This window comes from Indicator indicator, chromosome Z (assembly GCF_027791375.1).
Source record: "Indicator indicator isolate 239-I01 chromosome Z, UM_Iind_1.1, whole genome shotgun sequence".
Taxonomy (NCBI): Eukaryota; Metazoa; Chordata; class Aves; order Piciformes; family Indicatoridae; genus Indicator; species Indicator indicator.
In genome coordinates, this window is record NC_072053.1 from 42,102,260 (window position 1) to 42,128,006 (window position 25,747).

The window sequence follows — 25,747 nt, forward strand, 5'->3', positions numbered from 1 at the left end:
TTTTTTTTGGATACAGTAGGACTTAGGTAATTTAAGTACAGAGAAAAGCAGAAATCCCCCTGCAAGTAACCCACACAGCTCTTTCTACTTGGGCTCTGTGAAATAATACAAATAACCACCTGAAGCCATTAATCATCTGCCTCCAAGTTACATACTTTTTCTTCTTTCTTCAAAAGTCCATTTTTTATTAATACTTTCTTTCTTCAGTAACCTCATTTCTGTTTTCTGACTACTGCTGCCCATGCCATCTCCCTGTTGACTTGGTGACTTTATCATTTTTCCAACATATTTATTGTACCATTCCTGTTATGTTGCGTTGTGTGGTTACCAATGCAAACTTTTTTTTTTTTTTAAAGCTTTGGGTGCCTTACAAGCATTTATTATAATACTAATAGGAAAAAATGTCTATGCCTTTCCATAGCTCAAGTAACTCTATCCCCATGGTTTGACAGTAACAGAAATAATTCTACTGTATACAAAAATATGGTTAAATATTATTTTTCTTCATTGCTGTGACACAGTCCTGTGAAGCCGGCAGAGCAAGAAGGCTACATAAACATCTCCATTCTCTTCGCTATGCATAATGTAAATAATATAATCTTACTGACCCAACCACTTTGGGCAGACAGTTCATGACAATACAGTCAAAGTGACTGTTCCTTTTGTCCTTTTCAGAATAGCAACTGCTTCCTCATGGGTCACCCCTTCTAAACTCTGCCCATTCACAGCAATGATTTGATCCCCCCGCTTCAGGCGTCCATCTTCTGCTGCTGCACCCTGAAACAACACAACACATAAATGCAGACTCATGCATTTCTTTTAATCCCCACCACACTGGCCTTACAGTCTTCATAAAATGGGCTTAGTGCACAAAACCCCATAACACTTTCTTGATTCTCAGTGCTTCAAACACAGTCAATCATTGTGTAGCCTGCTAGTGCTGCAGTATGCCCTGCCCAAAGTTCCACAACATTCAGAAGTTGTATATATATGATTTTTTATATTTCCTTAACCCTATTTATCCAGACAGTTTAACTTTTAAACTCTACTATCAATAGGAGTAAAATTTTTAACCTGAGTAAGTTTTCAGCAACTGGTATTATAAAGTCAGTAATCAAAACCCATCTCTGTACCTTGATTTACCATGAAAATTTGGGATTTTTTGATTCCGTTTTTCTCTGACTTGGGGCTTTTTCCTGGGGCAGTGCAATCTACCAAATCCGAGTCAGTACCTGAACTTCTTCCAATATCTCTACTGAGTTATATTATTTTACCTTGGTCTAAGCATGTGCAGAATTCCAGTTTTGAGAGCTGAAGATTCTAGCATGTGCAGTCAAATGCATTTAGAAATTCTTAATCTTACTAAGAGCATACCTTTCAAATACTGCAAGAACATTTTGACCACCACTTGCACTGAGGAAGAAAAGCTGTGAGAAACTGTAACAATCCTTTGCCTTTAAACTCAGGCCATGACTTAAATAGTAGCAGCTGTGAACTAATGAATGGATTGACTTAATAAATTTACATTTACCTTTGCAAATACTGTCTTCACATAAATGGGTAAGTCTCCATGGGGACTGCCATAACCCCCCACAATACTAAAGCCTAGGCCATCTGGTCCTCTATCCAGAGTAATGGTCTTGTACTGAGGAGTTCTGAGAAAAGTAAAAAAAGAAAAAACATGGTAATGTTGTCTGATTTAGTATATAGAATATTCAATAAAAATCATTTCTCCTTTCAAGCCAAGCAATACATCTCCGTTTCCACTGTTACTACAAATGCTTCTCCTCTAACATACTGACTATTTTAATTAATGTAAAACACTATGATTGTCTAATGCCCTCATTATTACTGAAGGGTAGCTTCAGTAATCTTCCACCCAGCTCAGGGCATAGTTACAGCGGCAGTATGCCACAAACAGTGCTTACTAGTAAAGCAGACATGCAGTTTTAGTACCTCAAATCTACATAACAAACACCTACTTTAAAACTCCAGTAACGCACTCACTCCACCTCTTAAAAAAACATCCACAATCAGCCCCAACAGTTTATGTTCTAAGGTTTAATTGCTTCTTCTCTGACATGACTGAGTGCATTTATATGTGTGCGTTTATACCAGACCATTTGTAGGTGTATCACCCCACATATATTTTGACTCTAAGAAATTCTGAAGTTCTATCTTTTGAAGCACATCTGTGTTGCTGAAAAGTTCTATTTTCTCTTTCCCTTTTCCTAAGTAAAAAATGCCTCAGATTAATGATACAGTTTGAAGCAAAACTTGTTTTGATAGCTGTACTTTAAAATATACCAGAAGCAATACACCTTGTATACCAGAAAAGCTAGATGCTCCTGATAGCCCAGTGTTAGAAAGCACATTATGGAAATACAGCTAGCATTGTGGAAAGGACATTGCTATTTAAGTCTGAGAAAAAACATTTTGGATGTTACCAATTATCTCTACCAAGGCTCAGTCAAACAATGGAGCCTTGCATTTACAGTGAAGAAATCAAATCACACTGTAACTCTATAGAGAGGCAAAATACAGAGAATGACAAATCACATTATGAAAAATGCAGAAGAATGCCTGTGACCTACAGCTCCCATAGAGACCAAATGTGTAAGTCATGATTAAATCAAACAGCAAAAATCTATTATTTGCTAGAATCTGTGCATTCTACCTAAAATAACAGGGTACAGAGATTGTATATTCTATAGTTACTGACCCTAAGTCATCCTGAAAAATGCTGGCTGAAGTTAGTCCCGCAAATGAAAGACTGGATGTAGGGGTATCCTGATGCTGACCAGTTATGACACTCACTTCTCCTCCAGCTACAACCTGGGAACAGAGTTCGTAAACCAGTATAATGAGAATGCTGACTCCAAAATAATCCATTGTAGCAGCTGACAAAACAGTATTCATAAAATATTTCAAATGTCACTGAAGATTTTTTACCTGCAACTCAATAGTGCCTGAAGCATTTTTTAAGAGACTAACAGCTTGGGAGTGAGTCATACCCTCAGTAGATGTTCCACAGATGCTAACAATCCTGTCCCCAACCTGCAGAAGAAATTGTAGAAAATCTAACTAACGGTAAGTTTAGTTACATAAAGTTATTTGTCACGTTCTTTCAACAATAGCAAATCTGTGTAACTCCATTTAGCCAGATTTTATCAGTGATACAGGTCAGGTAGAATTAAATTAGAAACCTTGCACCACACATTTTCTCTCAAAGGCAAATCATCTTTGATCTACATAATGATCCCTTACAGAGACAAAAAACTCCACATCACAATTAGCAAATTATACTTGTTTAGTGTGTGCAGTATAAAAAAAGTAATGATGCTTTACAGAATTAATCATAATACTCTAGAAATACGCAGCATGTTAAAAGAAAGAGATTTTACATGTCACTTGTTGATAGACAGATTGAGATAATAAATTATCATCAGAGATTATGTTTTAATTCATCCTCAAGTAATACTGTCCATTTTCCAAGAAGCACTGAGTCAAATTCAACCAGACTGGTACAGACTGGATACAGTACACATGTAAAGGATGTATCCCACTTTAATTCAGACCCTAAAAAGTATTATCTCTATCCTAAGACAGATAAGCAGAGAAAATGTGAGAAAGAAAACAGACTGAACATATACAGTTGCAGGAATGACCACCATGGTCATCGGTGGAACTAACCCACAGAATTCATCATTCTGAACCACTCTCTCCATTTTCAGTTTTCACAAGCTAAGTATATCTTGATGATCCAAGATTGCTTTAGGACTTGTTTCCCAAAGTTACTATCTTTCAGCAATTACCTTTCACTGTGCTACCAATGTGAGTTACTGTTTCATCAATCTGAACAGTAAAAACTGTTGTCAGAGCCCGAAGCACTTACAACTCTATCATTAAACTGCTAATTAATTGCCTGACCAGAGTATTTACTCTGCATTACCTATTCAATCTTTCCAACCTTCTTTACTATTAACTTACTCTGAGTTTCTGAGTCTGAGCTGCAACTCCATTTGGATGCATCATGGCAATAAATATAGGAACATCTCCAAGAGGACTTCCTACACCTCCTGCAATGCTCACTCCTAGGGAATCTGCAGGACCCTGTCATTGTCATGAAAAAAGAGATTAGATCTTTCTGTAAAGAAAACACACACAGAGAATTGTAAGCCTATCTCAAAAACTAATAAAGCCCCTACTGAAATTCAGAATTCCTAAATCTCAAGTCATTTTTAAAACTAGTGCATTTTTGCAGTATATCAATAAAGCACAGAGCACAGAACGTATGTTTTCTACCCATATGAGCTAGGTGACAATTTGCTGATTTAATTGTATGCTTTATCCTCACCATACTAAATACTTACAGTATTCTGCATCAGACTGCTAACATCAGCATAGAAAGTCTGGCCAAGAAAAGACGAACAGATGGAATAGCTAGTTTTTAATATTGTATGTACTGATTTCCCTCTCTGGACTAGTTGAGGCCTAGCACTAATCTTTATGCTCCCTCTAGTGTCCTATTGTTGAAGAACAAAAAATCTTTTCACTACTGTACAGTGCCCTACTACCTAACTGCAAAAACTGCTATTGTAAACTGGTATTTACAGACTGTCCTGTAAAAAGAGAATGGCTAAATATATCCATGTAATCAAGTGAATTAGATGCCAGGAAAAGTCAAATCAATATGAATATTCTGGACAATCAGAATCAGTCTGTGACTCAGATCTCATGCTCCTGTAAATAAGGGTGTTGATTGTGAACTTCACAGTTGAAAACCTGGCAGATGTCAAGTAAAGTGTGAAGGAAAAAACAGAAATATGGGCTTGCAACTTTGGTATAGTTCCCCTACTTCACTAAAGCAGAGTCTGCATTTAACTTACTCTGGTAACAATAAAACTTGGTTCCATTGTCTCTTATTAATGCTTCTTCGTTTTGCTTTCAAAAAAAGGTCATGAAATGTGATAGCATAAAATGCACCAAATTTACATATAAATATAGGTAGTGAAGATCATGCAATTTTAACCTGAAAAGACAGGCAAGCTAACTAGCTATTGCTGTATCAGTTCCTCTCTCAAAATGATTCACAGGCCAGACTACTTCTTTTCAGTAAACACAGGTATTGACAACATCCACAAAACCAGTTCCTGATATATTCCACTTCCTGCTGCAACTTACCTTTTTTATTACTACTGATCTTAGTCCCTGGATTTCAGAAGCTGCTGTCAAATGGATTTTAAAAAGGAAAAAAATAAATTAGCATTTTTAGGAAACTCTTCCATTAAAAGTTATTCAAACCACTATGATGATCCAATGTTTTGCCAGTTTGTTATAAACGTGTTTTAAGCAGTGGCTCTCATTAAATTAATAGGGTTAAAATACTTCTAGTGTTGGTGAAAAAATCACTAAGTCTCTCAATTTCAGTATCTTTTGGATTAAGTATGCTAAGCATACTCAAATAGAATAAAAAAAAAAAAAACAAAACTATTACTTGCTAGCAGTATTTTGTTCAGAAGTAACTTTGTTATAAATTTGAGCATGAGATCTATTCCACATCTAACTATACAGTATCTAGGTTTCTATGCATGAGACAGCTTCACTAGACATATTTGGAGTAAGTAGAAAATGACAGCTCAGCTTAGTTTCTCAGTATTCTCAGTATCTAAATGACTGGTATCACCAGCTGCTGGTTTCTTTTATAAAAAGCTACTCAAATACATATACGATGTACTTGTACCGTAACTGCAGTGTTTTCATGACTAAGGAATCACTTTCAGGACTACAGCACATCATGACAACATTCTAGAGAAAGCAGATCTCAGACACCAATTCACATATATAAAATACTGAAAGCACCAAAGAAACCTTACCAGAATTCTTCTTTAGACTAGTTTCAAAGACCTCAGGTCCACTGGAACTGGAAACTGGGAAACTGAATGATGAGAGGCTGCCACTTCCTTCACTGACCTAAATACAGTGTTGGACTGGGATTAGAGAGAAGCTTCAGATACGCAGTTGATAGAAACAAACTTGTAACCCACAACTTTCAGCATATTTTGCTTTATTTTACTCTTTCAGTGCCCAAATGAAGCTGACACAGTCAACCTCCACTTATTTCTCAGTCACTCTAGAGGGCTGCGACCGCATCACTGGACCAACAAAGATTATTTATTCACAACTTCATGCAATGCTTTGAAGTGCTGCTTCTGAAGTCGCCACTGTGCTCTTGTATTTGTACGTCCTATCACCTCATAAGAGATCTTCTGATGCAAAAGTTAGCTGTGATTAACAAGGTAGAGACAGAAGACAAGGTTGATCTTTACAAATTCTCATGTGTACTCTCATGTTCACCTGCTGCATCACTTGAAAATTGCGCTCTTTGCTCAGCTATATCTACACAATTTCCAGAAAAAAATTTCACAATATCTACAGGGCCACACAAAGGAACAACTTGGCTCCTAGTGAGAGTAGTACACTGACTATCAGAGACTTGAAAACATTCAACATTGTGAACTATTTCTTTTTAAACAATTTGGATTAAGACTGCACAGAGAATGCACGGTTACATCTTGCTTGGAATTACCCATTTTGAAGTGAGTCTAGCATTTTAGTCTTGTCCAGTCTTAACTTGCTTACATGAAACTGTTTAATTATGGTTTGTTTTAAAAGTATTTATCTCAGTACTTCATAATCTGCACACTCAGTTTATGACAAGAAACGTTCTAAGGTAACTTATGAGTTTCCATAAATATAGCTCCTACTGGAGAGAATCATGTGAGGTGCTACCACACGGAGAATGCATTCAAATGCAGGAATTGATGCAAGTTTGTAAACTCCACCAATAGACAACAAATAAAATAAATAAACCTGAGAGAAGTCTAATGGAAAGGGTCCAGGTTATCTGCTTCTAATGACCACTATAAAGCATGAATTTGTAAGAATTGGTAAAACTCACTATGTTTCCTGAAACAACACTCCATTGCATGCCAAGCACTCCTAAAGTAACAAGGAAGTTTTAAAGTCCACTGCAACTTCTGAGGTTGCAAAGAATCACACCTCCCTGCTTCCCAGATTACATTTTTGTCTGCATCATGTCTTCAGCAGATACAATATGCTAAAGTGAACATATAAAGGTTAGTATAAAGATGAAACGCTAATAAAACCTACTTTGCATGATCTTAGATCAGGTTTGTGGAAAATCACTGTCATCATAAACCAAATCCTTTTATTTGCTTTCATTATTTAACCATTCTTTCTTCCAAACAAAAAAAGATTTTACAGTTACACACCTGGCTGCTCTGGGATGTTCTCCTCTCAGAGTGGAATGGACCAGCTTTTATTCTTCCAACCTCTAGTCTTACTGTACCTAGTGAACACTAAAGAACCATTCACTCATAAGACATCTCTTCTGTCTATGGCAATTATTTAAGTCACTTATTAGGTGATAGAAGAAGAAAAAACATGGACAGAGAGATAAAGAACAAGCACTGAACAGATAGAGCTCATGCCAGGATAAGAGTCACACAAACTAAGGACACCATAATATTCAATACTGAGCAGTGATACAGATGTGAAAATTACCCAGTAAGACTAATTATTTTACCTTTCACTTAACACTGAATTTGTGAGTAAAACAATTCACACTTAGCTTTACTATAGATTTCTCTCTTTTCCTGAAATCCGTAAGTTAAATGAGGAGAAAGAATTACCAGCTTTTCACATGTTTTAGGGATACTTAAAAAGAAACACTGCAAGAATAGGCAGCATTCTCAGCCTGAGAACACATTCCAGTGGTTTCATTCTACTTAGAACACATTTGGATTTTCCTTAGCAAAATACATTTCAGGCAGTTCAACAATTCATTTCTACATCTTACTCTTGTGAATTAAAACAGAACTTACAATACAAATGCTGATGATACAAAACTGGGGGGGTTGGCTGACACCTGTCAGGCTGTGCAGCTACCCAACATGACCTGGACAGGCTGGAGAGCTGGGTGCAAGCAAACCTCATGAAGTTTAGTAAGGACAAATGCAGGGTCCTACATCTGGGGAGAAGTAACAACAGGCACCAGTACAGCTTAGGGGATGCCCTGTTGGAAAGCAGCTCCACAGAGAAAGACCTTGGAGTGCTGGTGGACAGCAAGTTCTCCATGGAACAACAATGTGCTCTTGTGGCCAAGAGAGCCAATGGAATCCTGAGATGTATCAAGAAAGGTGTGTCCAGCAGGTCTAGGGAAGTTGTTCTACCTCTCTGCTCTGCCCTGGTGAGACCACACCTGGAATACTGTGTCCAGTTTTGGGCTCCCCAGTTTAAGACAGACACAGAACTGCTGGAGAGAATCCAATGGAGAGCCACAAGGATGATTAGGGGACTTGAGCATCTCCCCTATGAAGAGAGACTGAGATCTTGGGGGCTGTTTAGTCTTGAGTAGAGAAGACTGAGAGGGGATCTGATCAATGTCTATAAATATCTGAAGGCTGGGTGTCAAGTGGAGGGGGACAGGCTCTTTTCAGTGGTTCACAATGATAAGACAAGGAACAATGGGTTCAAACTAAAACATAGAAGATTTCACTTCAACATGAGGAGAAACTTCTTTACAGTGAGGGTGATGGAGCACTGGAATAGGCTGCCCAGGGGAAATTGTGGAGTCTCCTTCTCTGGAGACTTTCAAAACCCACCTGGATGCATTGCTGTGCGGACTACCTTAAGTGATCCTGCTCTGGCAGGGGTGTTGGACGTGATGATCTCTTGAGGTCCCTTCCAATCTCTGATATACTGTGATACTGCCATAACCGACTTAAAATTGGTGACTGTCTATACAAGAGTGACTGTAACTGAACTGTTAACAATAATACATCCGAGTTATTTTAAACCTCTCATTTCTCAAGTCTAGGATAATTGTTTACAAGTGCTACTGAGTAGGATGGAGCACATAAAACATCAATGCAAAAATAATGAGTGGGAAATAAGAATCTTCAATTAGATATTCCAAAACGTTTGCCAAAATGTAAGAAACTTGACACATGAAAGGGTATTTAGAGGAGATGTAAGAAACTTAAGAAAAATACTGTCTTTAGATGAAATAAAGTTATCAGCTAAGGATGGAAAACTAGTATCAACCCAGAAGAGAATTCTAATCAGCTGTCAGAATATAGACCCAGTTCTGCTGTTCTCACTTACAGACACATGCTGTGAATACAGAATAAAGTGCTCCTACCTCCCCTTTCTAATCTTTCTCCTCCACATCTCAAGCCAAAAAAAAAAAAGCACTAAAGCTTGACGAACTGTTAAAGACCTGAAAAAAGTTGAGTGCAAAGAAGCCTGATCATGTGTCTACATATCCAAGAGTTAGCTGTGTAGTGGCCAGTTGAATTTTTTTCTTCTAGTGGAATGATTTTCCCTTGGAAAGTGCTGACTCAGTGGAATCCTTACCATGCTGCAGGAATGCCTCAAAATCCTGAGTGAAAAACAGACAAGCTGGACTTCCTGCCAGACTGCAGAAAATGTTGTGTGTCTCACTTCATTCTGATTTCACAGAATCACAGAAGCAACCAGGTTGGAAAAGACCTCAGAGATCATCAAGTCCAACCTATTACCTAATACCTAACACCACCTGACAAACCATTGGTCCAAGCGCCACATTCAATCTCTTCTTGAACACCTCCAGGGATGGTGACTCCACCACCTCCCTAGGCAGCCCATTCCATTGGCCAATTACTCTTTCTGTGAAGAACTTCCTCCTCACCTCAAGCCTAAACTTGCCCTGGTGAAGCTTGAGAATGTGTTCTCTTGCTCTGCCACTGGTTGCCTGTGAAAAGAGACCAACCCCCATCTGTCTACAACCTCCTTTCAGGTAGTTGTAGAGAGCAGTAAGGCCTCCCCTGAGCCTCCTCTTCTCCAGGCTAAACAACCCCAGCTCCCTCAACCTCTCCTCATAGGGCTTGTGCTCGAGACCTCTCACCAGCCTTGTTGCCCTTCTCTGGACACATTATAAGCATCTCAATGTCCTTCTTAAATTGAGGAGCCCAGAACTGGACACAGTACTCAAGGTGTGGTCTAACCAGTGCTGAGTACAGGGGCAGAATGACTTCCCTGCTCCTGCTGGCCACACTATTCCTGATGCAGGCCAGGATGCCATTGGCCTTCTTGGCCACCTGGGCACACTGCTGGCTCATGTTCAGCCTACCTATTTGGTAATAGGGAGAGGACATCAGAAGCATAAGAACATATAGGGGTTTACTTCAGGTATCTTTTCGAGAAAGCAATTTCTTAAACTAGATGCCTTGGTCACTGCAAAAATGGATTTAATCGATGTAAGGTGACACTAGAGATACGCAGAATACAAAAATAAAGTTTAACGTTACTAAGTTAATGGCATAACTTCTCTGTTAAATTCTCCATCATTTTAAGTCAGTTCTGCATATCTTTCTAAAACTGTGAGACAGTTAACAAATTACTAGTTAGTTGGAGAAAAAAGAGTTTAAAGTTTTAGGTTGCTCTGTGTAACGGTCTATCCTCTAAACATGGGACTCCACACCACCACTACACTCTCACCTTTGTCAGTGAAAGTATAAAAATACAAATGCTCTTGATTTTGGGAAGGCACAGTTGATTCTCAGTGACATCTATTAATCGTCTGAACTCAGTCTGAATAAAGCTTTCAAAAATCTAGGTTTCAGTTCTTCACTTTATCCATCTTTCCACAATACCTTTAGCAAAGCTGCAACAGCCTCCTGGTTAGCATTTCTAACATCTTCTCCATTCACTGTCAATATCTGGTCTCCTTGCATTAATCTCCCATCTGTATCCGCGATTCCTCCTTTAACAATGTCTGACACGAACACCCCTGTATCACTTCTGCAAATATAGAGATGGATTTTGCATTACAGTACTGTTTGAGGGACATTTTTATGGCTTGCTATTTGGAACACAATAAACATCATCTCATTTTTCTGTTGAGTAAGGTCTGGCTAGTTCCTCTAGGAATGGCCAATTATATTTGGCCTTCAAGTTTCCAGAATCTGAGCACCAGAACCAACCAGAAACATAAACATGCCCAGCAAATCGCAGACACTGGCTCTCTAGGTACATTTATACCTTTTCCCAACAATACTCAGACCAAGGCCTCTGCCAGGCTTCTTTTGGAGCTCTATATTGAGTACATCATACATGTCTTCCTCCTTGTACTGGGCCTCATCTCTGTACACAGTCAGACGAACTTTTTGGGGAGTCTGACGGAGGACATTTATTGCTTCATCATGTGTGGCATTCCTGAGGTCAATCCCGTTCACCTGCAATGAAAACATACAAAATGAAAGCATATAACAGTGAAGTGCGCAGGACCTTCCAGAAGACAAATAGAAAATGCCTAGATAGCAAATGGCAATGAAAGTGAAAAAAAGAAACCACCATACCTCTAGTATCTGATCCCCAGCCCACAGTCTCCCATCTTTAGATGCTGCTCCTTCTTCATATACTTCATGGATAATAATTGCTCCCTGTGGACAAATAAAACAACAAAAAAATTGCATGCTGAAATCACATTCCCCTACTTTGAACCAAGAACAACTGAAAATTCCTACTCTAATTCATCAGCATATAAGAATCCAGGAAGGCTCGACATACTTCAAAAGTCTTAAAGGCAGGTCTGCAGGCTGTCCCCATGTGCTGAGAAATGACTCAGTGGGGAAGGCATCTGGCCTGGATGAATAGGGACTTTTGGCTGGACCTCAAGAACAGAAGGAGAGTTTATGGCTTTTGGAAGAGGGGACAGGTCTCTCACCAGGACTGTAAAGTTCTAGTGAAGCTCATCAGTGAGAAAATTAGGAGAGCCAAAGGACAACTAGAATTCAACCTAGCTACAGACATTAAGGATATTGAAAAATATTTCTATAAATTAACAACAAGAGGAGACTGGGGAAAATCATCCTTTATTGTTGCAGAGGGAAACATAGGTGAGGTGCTCAATGACTACTTTGCCTCAGTCTTTAGCACTGGAATCAGCAGTTCCCCAGACTCATGAATTAGAGGAGTCAGGGAGGGGAACAAGAATGAGGTCTTCACAATAAATGAGGAAGTGGTCAGAGGTCTGCTACACCCTTAGACGCACACAAGTCTGTGGGACCAGATGACTACACCCAAGGGTGCTGAAGGAGTTGGCAGATGTGCTCATCAAGCTACTTCCCATTATTTACCTGAAGTCCTGGCTAACTGGGGAGGTCCCAATGGACTGGAGGGTAGCAAATATAACACCTATCTATGAGAGAGGAAGAAAGGAAGATCTTGGAAGCTACAGGCCTGTCAGTCTGACCTCAGAACCAGGGAAGGTCATGGAGCAGATCATCTTGAGTGCCATTACACGACATAGAGAGGACACTCAGGGGATCAGGCACATCCAGCATGGGTTTATGAAGCACAGGTCCTGGATGACTAACCTGATCTTCTATGACAAGATGACCTGACAACTGGGTGAGGGAAAGGCTGTGCATATTGTCTACCTAGATTTTCCAAAAGCCTTTGACACTGTTTCCCATAGAATTCTTGTGGACAAACTGGCTGCTCATGGCTTGGATGAGCACAGGCTCTGATGGATAAAGCCCTGGCTGGGAGAACAGGCACAAAGGGTGGTGGTCAATGGAGTTAAATCCAGCTGCTGGCTGGTGAAAAGTGGTGTTCCTCAGGGCACAGTGTTGGGACCACTTCTGTTTAATATCTTTATTGATGACCTTGATGAAGTCATAGAGTGTCTAAGTTCACAGATGACACCAAATTAGGTGGGAGTGTTGATCTGCATGAGGTTAGGGAGAATCTACAGAGAGACTTGGATAGATTGGATCAATAGGCCAACATTAACAGGATGAGCTTCAACAAGGCTGAATGCCAGGTCCTGCACTTGGGTCACAACAACCCCATGAAACACTACAGCCTTGGGGATGTATGGCTGGAAAGCTGTCTAGCAGAAAAGGACCTGGTGGTTCAAATTGACAAGCAGCTGAATATGAGAAAGCGTGCCCAGGTGGGCAAGAAAACCATTGGCATCCTGGCTTGTATTAGAAGTGCCTTGTCCAGCAGGAGTAGGGAGGTGATTGTCTCTTGTACTTGGCATTGGTGAGGCCACATCTCCAGTATTGTATTCACTTTTGGGCAGGCACCTCAGTACAAGAAAGCATCAAGGTACTGGATCAAGTACATAGAAGGGAAATTAAGTTGGTGAAGGACATTACAAAACCTTAAACCTTATGAAATAAACCTTACGGAAAGTGACTCAAGGAGCTGGGGCTGTTTAGTTTGAAAAAGAGGAGGCTGAGAGGTGATCTCCTCACTCTAGGTTTAGACCGGACTTTAGGAAGATTTTTTTCACAGAACGAGTGGTCAGACATTAGAATGGGCTGCCCAGTGAAGCGATTGAGTCACTAATCCTGTATGTGTTTAAAGGTTGTTTGGATGTGGTGCCGGGGATATGGTTTAGAAGTGAACTTTTAGAGGAGGGTTCCTGGTTGGACTTGATGATCCTCAGGGTCCTTTCCAACCTGCATATTTCTGTGATTCTGCGATCAGTGTCAAAACAAAGAGCAGGACTAACAAACTCCTAAAAGATTCATTTATAGTCTCGATTTTAAAAGTGTACTTTAGGTTTTTTTTATCTTTTTCCCTTCTTTTTTTTTTTCTCTGAACTGGTATCTTTGGTATCTTCCTATAAATGCTAAAGGAACAAAGGAATTAAAAAATCTCCTCTATCAGACGTTTTAATTTAATTATTGTTCTTTCACTGTAGTGACACGTATTTTCATAACTAACCAGCAAAGTGTCTGCTCCTCCAACAATGCTCAGACCAAGACCAGTTCGACCTTTGGAGATATCAATGGTTGTTTCACATCCGGGAATGATGGGACAAGTAGCTGGGTCAGAGGCTAAAGTGGCCGGTGTTGAAGATCTGCTTGTGCCTAGAACAACAATTAAACATCCTGGTTACAGTGTGAGGGCTCAGTATTAAAAAAGTTACTTTAAAACACTATTTTGAGAGTCCATTAACAGTTCTACTGGAAGAACTAACCTACAGAGAATGATAATGTCAACTCTCCCTTCCCCTCAGATGAATAGTATACTATAGTTCTAATCACAGTTGCCCCATTTTTATGCCATCAATCACTTGGATCACTGTCTGGACAGCCAAAGAAGATATTGTAACAACAAATTCATTTTAGGATAAAATGTAATTTAAACATCTATACCAGGAACTATGCAACATATATCAGAGAAAAATGAAGTTTACACTAAATACATGGATTGAAGGATGTGAGCCCTTCATTCTTGCAACTGGTCAAGGCCCCATGCATCAAACCTTTCACCTATGACTCATCTTTGTACCATGAGAAACTGTTAAGTATGAATCAAACATAGTGGTGTTTCACAAGTCCAGATACCCATAATTACATTTAGTGACCCTCAAAAATAAGTTTTGTGCATAGCCCAACTCCTAACTGGCCACTGATAACAGCTTTTTGAAGCAGTAAGTTTCATAGTGTAAATACATATTTTTACAGCACAAATATGTATGGTATCTTTATATTGTAATTTTCTGTAAATTCAGTTATCTATGGTACATCACAAATGGATTTCTGCTTCAATATTTAAGTGAGTTCTGTATCCTTCACAGAATAAAAAAAGCTACAAAGACTAAGAGGATATTGTCCAGCAACAGAAGGAAAGAATTAGCAATCAAAATGTCTTGGATATTCTGATTATCTCTATCAGTGGTGTCCTTTGTGCTTTGAAGAAACACCAAAATAATATTTTTTCTGACAGGTAAAAACAGGCTTCTTTATCCTTTTGAGGCACTTTTTAAGGACAATGATTGACAGAAGTTCCACTGAAACTAAGAGAGGATTGACCATTCACAAATATGGATTTGTGTCAGCCAAACACTATGGTATAGTGTGAGCAATAGGTCCTGATGGAACGGTAAGCCTCAAAACTAGAAATCTGCACCTCTGAGGGGAGCCAGAAGGGCAACCAAGACTTTTTAAGCACAAAGTTTCTGTGTTAGTATAGAACAGGTTACTCTACTGTTCTGTTACATGAGTTCCCAAGGCTGTCCCAATGCACTGGAAGAGAATCTGCCCGGGCAGACATCCAGCCTGGATGGGCAATAAGCTTCTGAACAAGTTAAGTGAAAAAAAAGAGGGTGCATCACCTTTGGAAAAAAGGGGAGGTAAACCATGAAATGCTTAAGGATGTTGTTAGGTCATGTAGGAAAAAAATTAGAGAGGCAACCAGTCATTAGTGGTGTTCCCTAGGTTGGGCCCAATCCTGTTCAATATCTTTACTGATGATCTGGACAAGGGAATTGAGTCCATGATCAGTAAGTTTGCAGATGACACCAAGTTGGGAGCAGGTGTTGATCTGTCAGAGGGTAGAAGGGCTCTGCAGAGGGACCTTGACAGGCTGGACAGATGGGCAGAGCCCAATGCCATGAGATTTAACACATCTAAGTGCTGGGTTCTACACAGTTGCCACAACAATCCCATGCAGAGCTATAGGCTGGGGACAGAGTGGCTGGAGGGTGGCCAGGCAGAAAGGGACCTGGGAGTACTGGTTGACAGTAGGCTGAGCATGAGCCAGCAGTGTGCCCAGGTGGCAAAGAAGGCCAATGGCATCCTGGCCTGTATCAGGAATAGTGTGGCCAGCAGGAGCAGGGAAGTCATTCTGCCCCTGTACTCAGCACTGGTTAGACCACACCTTGAGTACTGTGTCCAGTTCTGGGCCCCTCAGTTCAAGAAAGATGTTCAGTTGCTCGAACATGTCCAGAGAAGGGCAACAAAGCTGGTGAGGGGTCTGGAGCACAAGCCCTATAAGGAGAGGCTGAGGGAGCTGGGGTTGTTTAGCCTGGAGAAGAGGAGGCTCAGGGAAGACCTTATTGCTCTCTACAACTACCTGAAGGGAGGCTGTAGCCAGGTAGGGGTTGGTCTCTTCTTCCAGGCAACCAGTGACAGAATGAGAGGACAGTCTCCAGCTGCACCAGGGGAGGTTTAGGCTGGATGTTAGGAATAAATTCTTCACAGAAAGAGTGATTTGCCATTGGAATGGGCTGCTCAGGGAGGTGGTGGAGTCATCGCTTCTGCAAGTGTTTAAAAAAAGACTGGATGAGGCACTTAGTGCCATGGTTTAGTTGATCAGATGGTGGTGGGTGACAGGTTGGACTTGATGATCTTGAAGGTCTTTTCCAACCTGGTTAATTCTGTGATTCGTTGGGATGCTGATTTTGTGATTCTTAATGTGTATGATGGTTGCTGATGCTTTATTTGAGCTAAGCTGTCCAGAAGGCATAAAATGTACATGATATAGATGAACTGAAGAACTGTAAGGAGATCTTGAAATGTAAGGCTGACCTCACCTAGACAGTTGCAACACTACTGGGCTCAAAACTGCCTACTGATAGAAATTGCATTGATGGAAATACCAAAGTTGGGTAGGGAAATAGTATAAATCAGACCAATACGGAAAAAGTAGTTAGGGGCAAGTTGCTTAGGAGGAAAGAGACAAATAAAATTGCGGGAGCAACAAAAAGTTGGGTTTGGTAAAAGAAAGTGGGGGAATAGATTATTAAATCAGGTGGAGAACAAAGAGGAGAGAGAGCTTCCAACAGTTAGCTTGTGGATGCCTGTACATGGTATTGAAGTCAAGTCACAGTGAAAAATTCAAAGATACCAGAGGGAGCACTACTGAAATCTCCATCATGTCTTTACTTTTAAGAGCTGCTGAGGCAGGGTAGAGAATAGAAGGGAAAGACTTGGAGAAAACCATAGATTTTACCTTGAAACTAAATGGTGAAGAGAAACCAACATAATTATTACCTAGTAGGTCTCCTGTGCATTTCTTAAGCTTTCTTTATCATAGTATAATTGCACATCAATACTAGCACTAGTAATAATAGGCAATAGAAATGTGACTCAGTAATACTTGCAGTGATGTACATATAAATTGTGATGTGCACTTTACTCAGTGATTATTAGTTTCTTAGCAGTATGTTGTTTAACCAATAGCCATCACCAAACAGTTACACATCAGCTCCCCACTCTAAAGGGGGAGAATCAAATGTGCCTAGTAATAAAAGGCAAGACAGTCTCAACCATTTCACTGTTCTAGGAAAGATGACATTACTTTTCTTCCTCGTTTAAAGGAATGCTTCCCACTTAGTTCTGGACAACCATGACAGAGGTATCTGCTGCACAGCCAATGGGAGAGAGGAGGAGATCCCTCTCTCCTCCTGCCTCTGCAACATGCCAGTAGGCAGGCAAGAGATAGGAACCTGACTGTCTCATTAGGTAGATCTGTAATCTGTAAGTTAGGAAATGCAGTTCAGAAGACAGATGACTGCATGCTAAAACAGAAAACCTGTTTATGAGCTGGGTCTTCATTATTATGTCGCAAATGCAGTGAAGATAGATACTCAAGGAGATCCTTACTTTTGACTGCTTCTGGTTCTGGTGAGCTGGAAAAGGGGACAGTTACTGATGGGTGCATACTCCTCCTCTCTGCTGGGGCTGTGCTGGAAGGGTCTGGTGCTACACTCAGGCTATCCACCTCTGCTGAGTTGATTGTAAGTCTCACCATAGTTTTGGAGGTCTTCAGGAGACTAATAAACTGAGTGATAAAGAAAAAAGCTGGTGAAGTGTGTAACTGGACTGCTAGGCTGTAAAACAAATGTAAAGCAGAACTCTTCTGCAAACTGGAGCTACAAGTCTCAATCTTGCAGGGGTTTTGCTAATGAACAAGGACAATAGTGATCTTTTTTTATAAGAAATTGCAGTAGAGTTAACTGTGGGCCAGACCTGGCTAATGTTAATCAAGTGGCCTCCATGAAACTTCATCAAACTATGCCAGATGATAATGTGGCAGCCTCTCAATGACTACTCTGGACAAAATGCTATTTATATAGTAATTGTTAGAAAAATCAGAAAATTAATATTGTCTTCTAATGCTCATGTAAAGCCCAAATCTGATTGCACAGAAACCAATGACAAAACACCTAGTGATTCAAATAAATGTGTTACTTCTATCCTAGTTCCTTAATCAGATGCACATCTGCAAGGAAAATCTGAAAATATTAACTATGTGAGAGAACACTAGGGTGTAACACAAAACCTAGTTTAAAAAGGTACTGATGAAAGTTCAAAATAATTTGCCTTCTCTCAGAAAAAAAATCAGATCTTCCTGAGACTTTAGATTTCAGTAGATTTAGAAGTATTTTCAGAAACTACTTGCTCAGTCTCTTTTTCCAAAGCCTACCTACTTTCCTGCAGACAACTTCACTACCTCTTCCATTTTTACTGCTTCAGAAATAGCAGTGCATCAAATAGGAGAATCTCCTAATTGCCCTTTCACAAACAGAAAGTAATCTCATGCTTAAAGAATCACTTTTCTTGTGAGCAAGGCAGGTGCTAGAAAAATGCCCTCCCTGATTCATTACAGAATCCAAATTGAGTTTGCAGAGCTGGAGGGTAGTAATAAATTTTGGTATTTAGGAATGGAGACAGATGCTTCAAAGGGTTGATATATCAGGCTTGGAATGTAATAGTGCTATTATTACAAACAGTCCCCATGAATAAGCACAGTTCATGAACTGTTTCATGACTAATGCAAGTAACTCATAAATTTACACATATTAATTTTATTGATTCTAACACTTTTAAAGTGGAGTAGATATGAAGAATTATTATTGAGAAAGAAAAGAAAAATCACATTTGTAGCACAGACAGATGATTCATGTAGTGCACTGAAGTAATATAGCAGCTGAGTTTTAAATTCAGCCTTTAGATTATTCTGCAATAGCTTCCTTACCCAGACAATGCCCGTGAATTTTTATTTTTTTTTAGAGAGCTTTGAAACTGAAGTCAGAAGATAGTAAAAAACACCTCACTGATTTATGACACAATCACCTCCTACATTAAGTTGTGTGTTTTCTGCAATATTCCTAATACGTTAGAAGCACCTTTTCTACTGGATATCCCACAACAATTTCATCATCCACTGCCAGGATCTGATCTCCAACTTTGATTCGTCCATCCTGGAAACAACATAGAATAAAAAAAATATGAGTTACTCCAAAAAACATTTTTCATTCTCTGTTTGTATTTTAAATCTTCTCACACCTTAGCTGCTGCTCCATGATCTGTTAAGCTCTTAACAACTACTCCATTAACTGTGTCATCTTCGCTTATTGCAAATCCAAAGCCTCCTTGATCCTGGGGAAAACATAAAGAAAGCAAATGGTTAGGTATTGTGTTTATCAAATTGTTAGAATATATTCACTAAAGACTAGTGAAACCTGAAGACATACGAAAAGTTTAGGTTTTCAAAATGCATAATTTTGTTTTAAACTAATCTATTTCTGAAATAGATTTCAGAAACAAACAGTATACTGGGTACAAAGACAAATGTGATGCAGTTCTAAATTCAAATCCACTCCTGTGAAACTTAAAAGTTCAGTTGTGATTCGGTTGTTAAATTCATAAATATGAAAAAGCAGCACAAAAAAACTAAAAACTGAGGTAAAAAAAACTTCATGACAGAACTTAACTTTCTATTTGAAACTACAGAAAAGGTAAATACAGGGCTAGAAAATACAGAGGACGGAAAAATGTATGCTCTTCCTATGAAATTAGCAAACATTTGTGGAAAAGTGAAATTTCTCTAATGATTTCACCTAGAAATGAATCATCTGGATACCATCATCTGTAAGATACTCTCCTGGTTAATAATGAAAGGCTAGATGCCTTTCAAGGAGAAAACTTGCCAACAGTCTACAAGTCTTCATCCTTATGTCCACTGAATGCAACTATTTTTTCCATGTCAATAAGGAGGAGCTATTTTTTCACCCTCCTTAAGAAGCTTTGTAGTTACAGAACACTTGGCCATTTCCTCCAGCTGCACAACTTCCACTAGATATGTACTTCACCTGGGGGGATATATTGCTTATAAACTTACTTTGAAAAACTAAGGCAATGATTTTACCTGAGGTACCATCAGTAGCTGGCTACCTAAAGTTTTGCAAATGGGAGAGAAGATGTGACTTCTTCCAGAAACACAGAGCAACTGGGAAATTTATGTGGAAGTCAGAGACTCATGAGATGGCCAAAGAGAGTCAGCCATTACGCCACAAAAACTTGGGAGTCCATTCACAAATAGGAAAAGAAGACCTCTTGAAACCTCTGTTCTGACTTCCAGTAAGTTATAGACAACTTTTGAGAAACTTCGTTACAAAAAAAAACAAAAAACAAAAAACAAAAAAACCCAACCAAACAAAACCCAAGCTAGTGCATAGTAAATACAAATGTAGCTGCTGTAAATTTAATTTTTAGTACATACCTTAGGGAGTTCCACATACTGAATGTTTTTACATGAACTGAAATCAGAACAAGCATTGGAGTTTGCAGCACTGTTATTAATCTAGTAATAAAGGAAAAGAAAATTGAGTAATTATATTCAACATTTTTCATCAAAATAAAGTACCATGCACCATTTAAAATGGGTCTGATCATTTTCTGCATTCATTTAAACTGCTATAAGCCTATTCACAAGAATGTTACATTTACTTCACAGTTTAGATGAATATAAAATAAAACTGAATTAACCACAGCTGTACTAAATTTGGGAGCTTTACTAAAATCTACTTCATTTTTCCCCTGTGTTTCTTTTTCTTTTTTATATATTTATGTTAAGCAGACACTCTTCTATCCAGAGCAACATTATCACCTCAGTCAAATCAGAAAAACAGAAGTTTAGTTTACCTCTTGATGTTGACGTGCCCCTGAAGTACACTGTGAAGCCTCTACCGATTTTGCAGGGCAAACAGCCATCTGATTTACTGCATCTTTATTTCTATAATATATTCAGTTAAACAATGTAGTAAGAATGCACTAATACAGCACTGTATTTCTTAGAACAAGTTTAAATTGCACTTTCCTTTTCCAGCATTCACAATGCAAATATCAAAACAGAAGGCACAAGATATATTAAAAAGCTAGGTTCAAAAGCTTATCTATCTTACCAAAATTAAAAACAAAACAGAAATGCTCTGTGCAAAATTTGAGCACATTAAAAAATAAACCTTTTTACCCAAACTTTTGACCAGAACTTACCTGATAAAGATTATTTTTACTTTAGATGGTGCACACTTGATTATGGAGGAAGCATTCTGGTGAGTCTGTCCGTAGAGTATTTGCCCATTTATCTATATAAAGGAAAGTAGTAATTATTTCTTAATATATTTTAATTCTCTTAGACTTTTTAAGCATTAAAAAAATTGTTGTCCCACATCACTAGCTGAAGCAGCAATTGTATTAAAATAACAGTATGTTTAGTCCTGCTTTCACTCCCTCCTTCCAGTTTAATTTCAGACTAAAATTGTCACAGTGCTAAAAATGCCATTCTAATGGCCACATCATAACTTGCCACTGATCACCTCATGACTAATGCAGTGATAAAGCAGAGCCATGGGAAATTTTTACCACAGGAATTTAATTAATCACTTATATCCAGCAACAAGACTACTATTTGTTTTTTGAGTTTCAGCACTGAGCCAGTCACTTCACACACAGGGGTCTGCACACTGGTACATTTATAATCTGAAGATTTCATACAACAACAGTCATCTTCATTTGGCAAAAGAGACTCACTGAAACTCCTTTAAGGTCTTATGATTCAGATATGGAGTATCAGAATAAGGCCACAATTTGCTCACATTTTATTAGTTGCATTTGTTCTTGGAAATTGAAAGCTACAGTGCAGAAGTCCATTCTAAGAAAGCATAAATGATTGGAAAAGGACAGCTTGGACCTATACAGAAGGAAAATAATGCAACACACTGAGGCAGTACTAACAGAAGCAGAGAAGCATTGAACGGTAAGCAACAGAAGCAAGACACTGAACTGCAGGTTGAGTATAACTGCAACCTCTCAGCTCTCACACAGGCTGTGTCCACCAGGCACGACCACAACAATACTCTGCCTTGTCATTTACACTGGAAGTGACAATCCAGAAGCAATAAAAACTACTTCCAGTGTTTGCTACAGGCTTGTGAAGAATCATGGTTTGCTGTCAGATGGGGGACAAGACATGGCACATAACAGCTGATGGGATGCTACTTGGGAACATTAGGAGCAAGGTCAGATGTCTCTTCTCAGAAGAGGCTGAGACAATCTTTGAGCATCAGAATTTGCAGGTTTTGAGCATGGACAGTAAGCAAGAGATTACATGAGAACACTCAGATGTTGTTTCAATGTGTTCTGCAGATACTCAGCATCTGCAACATTATGGTTTTAAAAACAAAGATATTAATTGGGTCAAAGAAACCGTCTATCAGGTAACATTAGACTGCACAATCAACAGAGTCAATAAGAGTAGGTCCACAGCACTGCAAATCACTTAGCTTCTTTCCTAGTCTGCAACTGCCAACCTGCATCATTTAGGTAGGCTGGCAGTTATCTGTCTCCCTCAAGCATCTACTGCGTCCAAGATTTTGTCCTATACTATCTTCCCAGTGCATCCTCAAACGTCACTATATATATATATACACAGTTACACAAAGTCCTTCTGTGAGGGCAATGTTACCTCCTGCTCTAAGAACGGGAAAAGGTACAGCAGATAAAATACATCTGCACGTATCATCAGGTCAATGGTGGCAATACAAAAATATACCTTATATACATTTTGGCAATGTTAGCCGCACATTCAACGGCCCAAATATAGAATGAGATAAAAATTTGTAATACAAATGGATACGTTCCTATTTCATCAATTTAAATTAATTTTTTTATCTTGCACAACATAAAAATTATTCTGGTTTTATCACATTTCAAGTAGACAGAGGAATAATTATAAAGCCTGGAGAACTCAGAAGTCCACAGACAGATGAAGTAAAGGACCTCAGTATTTTCAATGCACTGCCCTTCAATAACACCTCCATAACCCAGAAACTGCAATCATCCTCTATTTTTATCGATTTTAAATACACGTTGCTTTACTCAGTAATACCATCATCAAGAAAAAAGCCCCAGTTGCAACTACCTGGCACACAAAAGAATGAAAATCTCATAGCATAGTGAAGTCAGCTTGAATAACTTCAGGATCTCTAAATCCACAGAAGAACATCTATATTGCAGCAATAATCTAGTATTTTAGGGTATTTTAAGTCAGTATACATTGCAAAAACTCACCTCTAGTAACTCATCTGCAATCTGCAACCTGCCATCTTTGCCAGCTGCTCCATTTGGATCAATTCCCACTATAAATACACTCATCCTTGATCGGTCCTTGTTCCCAGCAAGACTAAGTCCCAGACCTGTCTTTCCTTTTTCCAGCTCAATCATGTGTAGCTCCCCCGGCAGATCTCCATATCGCTGCATGATCTTTTCTAAATGTAAAAGTGTGGGCAGCAGTGTTTCGATTTACATTATAAAATTTCACAAGTTACCTGAAGTGTCAGAATCAGTGACTACTGGGCAATACCCCACAGAAAAATCCCAAACTAGACAAGAAACTTTTAACTGTACACCATATTTCCTTTAAAGCTAAGCCTCAGGTGATTTATAACAATATTTTTAGTTCCTTGTTTTCCTTCTGACTTCAGGAAAATTTAAAACTTCTCTTAAAAAAAGAGACTTTTTTACATATAAAAGCAATAATCTTCCCTCCAGTAACATCTTCAAGTACCAGAAGCTATTACATCAATCACTGCCATCAGTTAACAAGACTACACTAAAATTCTTCAAATAGTAAACCAGTGAATTTGGATCATGGAAAAGAAGAGAGATTGAAATGCAATGAAGAACAAATTAGTTTTGTATTTCACAGAGTGCATATGACCAAGAACAACTGAAAGATGACAGAAACACCTAGCACCCGTATCACACAGCACACAAGAGTTCAAATGGACCTGCGCCCCCCAGTATCTTCAGTTACAGCAGTATTTCAACACTGAGTATTTCAAACACTATCCCAAAGTATAAACTTACTCCAACTGTAACCAAACTCATCCTCCTTCTCCACATCCTCTGAGACTCTGCTAGAAGATGACTGTGCAACATCGAAGCTCATTCCTGAAAACGCTGAAGGAGGGGGCAGAGGCAAATTACAAAGCGAAGTCTTTTCTGGCTCCAAATCGGACTGACCACACACCTATGGAGAATAAGAAAAACGCAGTTGCTAAGCAGATGCAAAAACCCTGTGTAGGACCAACCAGCACATAGAAATGTCAAAAAGGCAATGACCATGGCTTTGAAGCTTAAGTACCAAGCAGCCATGATTTTAAATTAACAACACAGCACAGAAAGGCTTCAGGAGATCAAAACAGAAACAAACAACAGGCAAGGTAGGAGATAATATCGCTCCAAAACATATTCAGAAGCAAGCAGAACTCACAATAAAAGCCCAATTCAGTGAAGTTTTATGTGCTATTTTACATATCAGAAAAAGTCTCTTATGAAGACTCAAGTGATTTTTTTTTAATGCCCCTTCTGTAAAAGACTTTTATTTCATTTTATTTTTAAAAGCCATGGCATATGATTTCTTTCTACCATATACTTTGGAAGTCAAATAGGAGGAAAGGGAAAGGAAACAAAGAATTTGTTGCTTTCAAAAAAGTTTCCAGAAAAAAAGAAAACAAACGGTATATTATCTGAAAGGACAATTTAAAACTTAAATGAAACATGGTAACTGAAGAAATCCACAGTAACCGGACTTTGCCAGTCTTTTTTTACTCATTTACTGTAAGCCATACAAGAGACATCAAATAAAGGAGGACAGAGATTAAATCACAAAAGAGACAAACTTTTTGTCTTGATGTATGTGGTCTATTCATATTTACAAAAGTTAAAAAGTATAATCACATGACTACTGCAATGTTAAACACCCTAATTTACAAACTGGCAAGCCTCCATTCAAGATGGTTTCCCAGAGGAATATGGACTCTGATCAGGGATTTGGCTTTTTTTTTTTTTTTAATAATTTATGTAATTTTGTCTTGCGCAAAGTAAACATTCAGGCAAGAGACTCATGTCTGAGTATCACAATTCTGAAGATTACGCATGCCCAAGAGACTTAGACTTTGCTACTTGGCAGATTAGCTGTTGATGCAAACAACAAAAACATCAGATGAAAACCATGTATTTTAACACCAGAAGTTTCAGGTGTTGCTCTAGGTTCATAGCCCTGTTCTCATAAATTCAGCTTTTATCACCTCCATAGTTTGAACACAGATCATGTCTCTGGGTGCCAAAATCGCTGATAATTTCTTCATTAGAGGCAACAGTGAAATGGGTAACAACATATACCTTGGAAGACTTCAATCTGCTTTAAATTGAAAGCTTCGAAAAGATTATAAAGTTACCAATTTAACTATACTGAGATTTCAGGAAGGTTCCCCTCAGGGAAAATGAGTTACCTGCATCCTCAGTATACTCTAAAAGAAATTACAAGTGTCCTGTTGCAGTTTCCCCATACTGCTCCTGTTCAAAAGAGATTTTTCTTCCATTCAGGAACTTGTTGTAGTAGCTTAACTAAGAAGTCACTAAATGTCAAAAGTGTGGGAAGTTTTAATATGGCACTCAAGTCAATGATTTTTATTTTCAAAGCATATAAATGCTATGTAATTTTGATAGCATTACATCAGTCATATTGATCTATACTTCGAATCTGAGACAGTCATCCTGCTGAGTTCATACGTTGCACCACTAAACTT

The 25,747-nt window shown here is 38.8% G+C and overlaps 1 protein-coding gene across 1 annotated transcript in view; it reads right to left on the reverse strand.

Moving 5' to 3' along the window:
- Positions 1 to 630: 630 nt before the first annotated feature.
- Positions 631 to 25,747, reverse strand: part of MPDZ (multiple PDZ domain crumbs cell polarity complex component) — a 102,226-nt gene continuing 77,109 nt past the window's right edge. The window contains exons 29-48 of the mRNA XM_054398258.1: positions 24,024 to 24,186; positions 23,226 to 23,422; positions 21,150 to 21,241; positions 20,799 to 20,889; positions 20,377 to 20,457; positions 19,161 to 19,253; positions 19,001 to 19,075; positions 17,475 to 17,652; positions 13,807 to 13,952; positions 11,424 to 11,507; positions 11,107 to 11,300; positions 10,719 to 10,866; positions 7,296 to 7,382; positions 5,877 to 5,973; positions 5,185 to 5,228; positions 3,991 to 4,113; positions 2,953 to 3,057; positions 2,723 to 2,835; positions 1,532 to 1,655; positions 631 to 777 (exon numbers count right to left, since the gene is read on the reverse strand). Coding sequence (XP_054254233.1) covers positions 631 to 777; positions 1,532 to 1,655; positions 2,723 to 2,835; positions 2,953 to 3,057; positions 3,991 to 4,113; positions 5,185 to 5,228; positions 5,877 to 5,973; positions 7,296 to 7,382; positions 10,719 to 10,866; positions 11,107 to 11,300; positions 11,424 to 11,507; positions 13,807 to 13,952; positions 17,475 to 17,652; positions 19,001 to 19,075; positions 19,161 to 19,253; positions 20,377 to 20,457; positions 20,799 to 20,889; positions 21,150 to 21,241; positions 23,226 to 23,422; positions 24,024 to 24,186 — 2,382 coding nt within the window. The remainder of the gene's footprint in view (positions 778 to 1,531; positions 1,656 to 2,722; positions 2,836 to 2,952; positions 3,058 to 3,990; positions 4,114 to 5,184; positions 5,229 to 5,876; positions 5,974 to 7,295; positions 7,383 to 10,718; positions 10,867 to 11,106; positions 11,301 to 11,423; positions 11,508 to 13,806; positions 13,953 to 17,474; positions 17,653 to 19,000; positions 19,076 to 19,160; positions 19,254 to 20,376; positions 20,458 to 20,798; positions 20,890 to 21,149; positions 21,242 to 23,225; positions 23,423 to 24,023; positions 24,187 to 25,747) is intronic.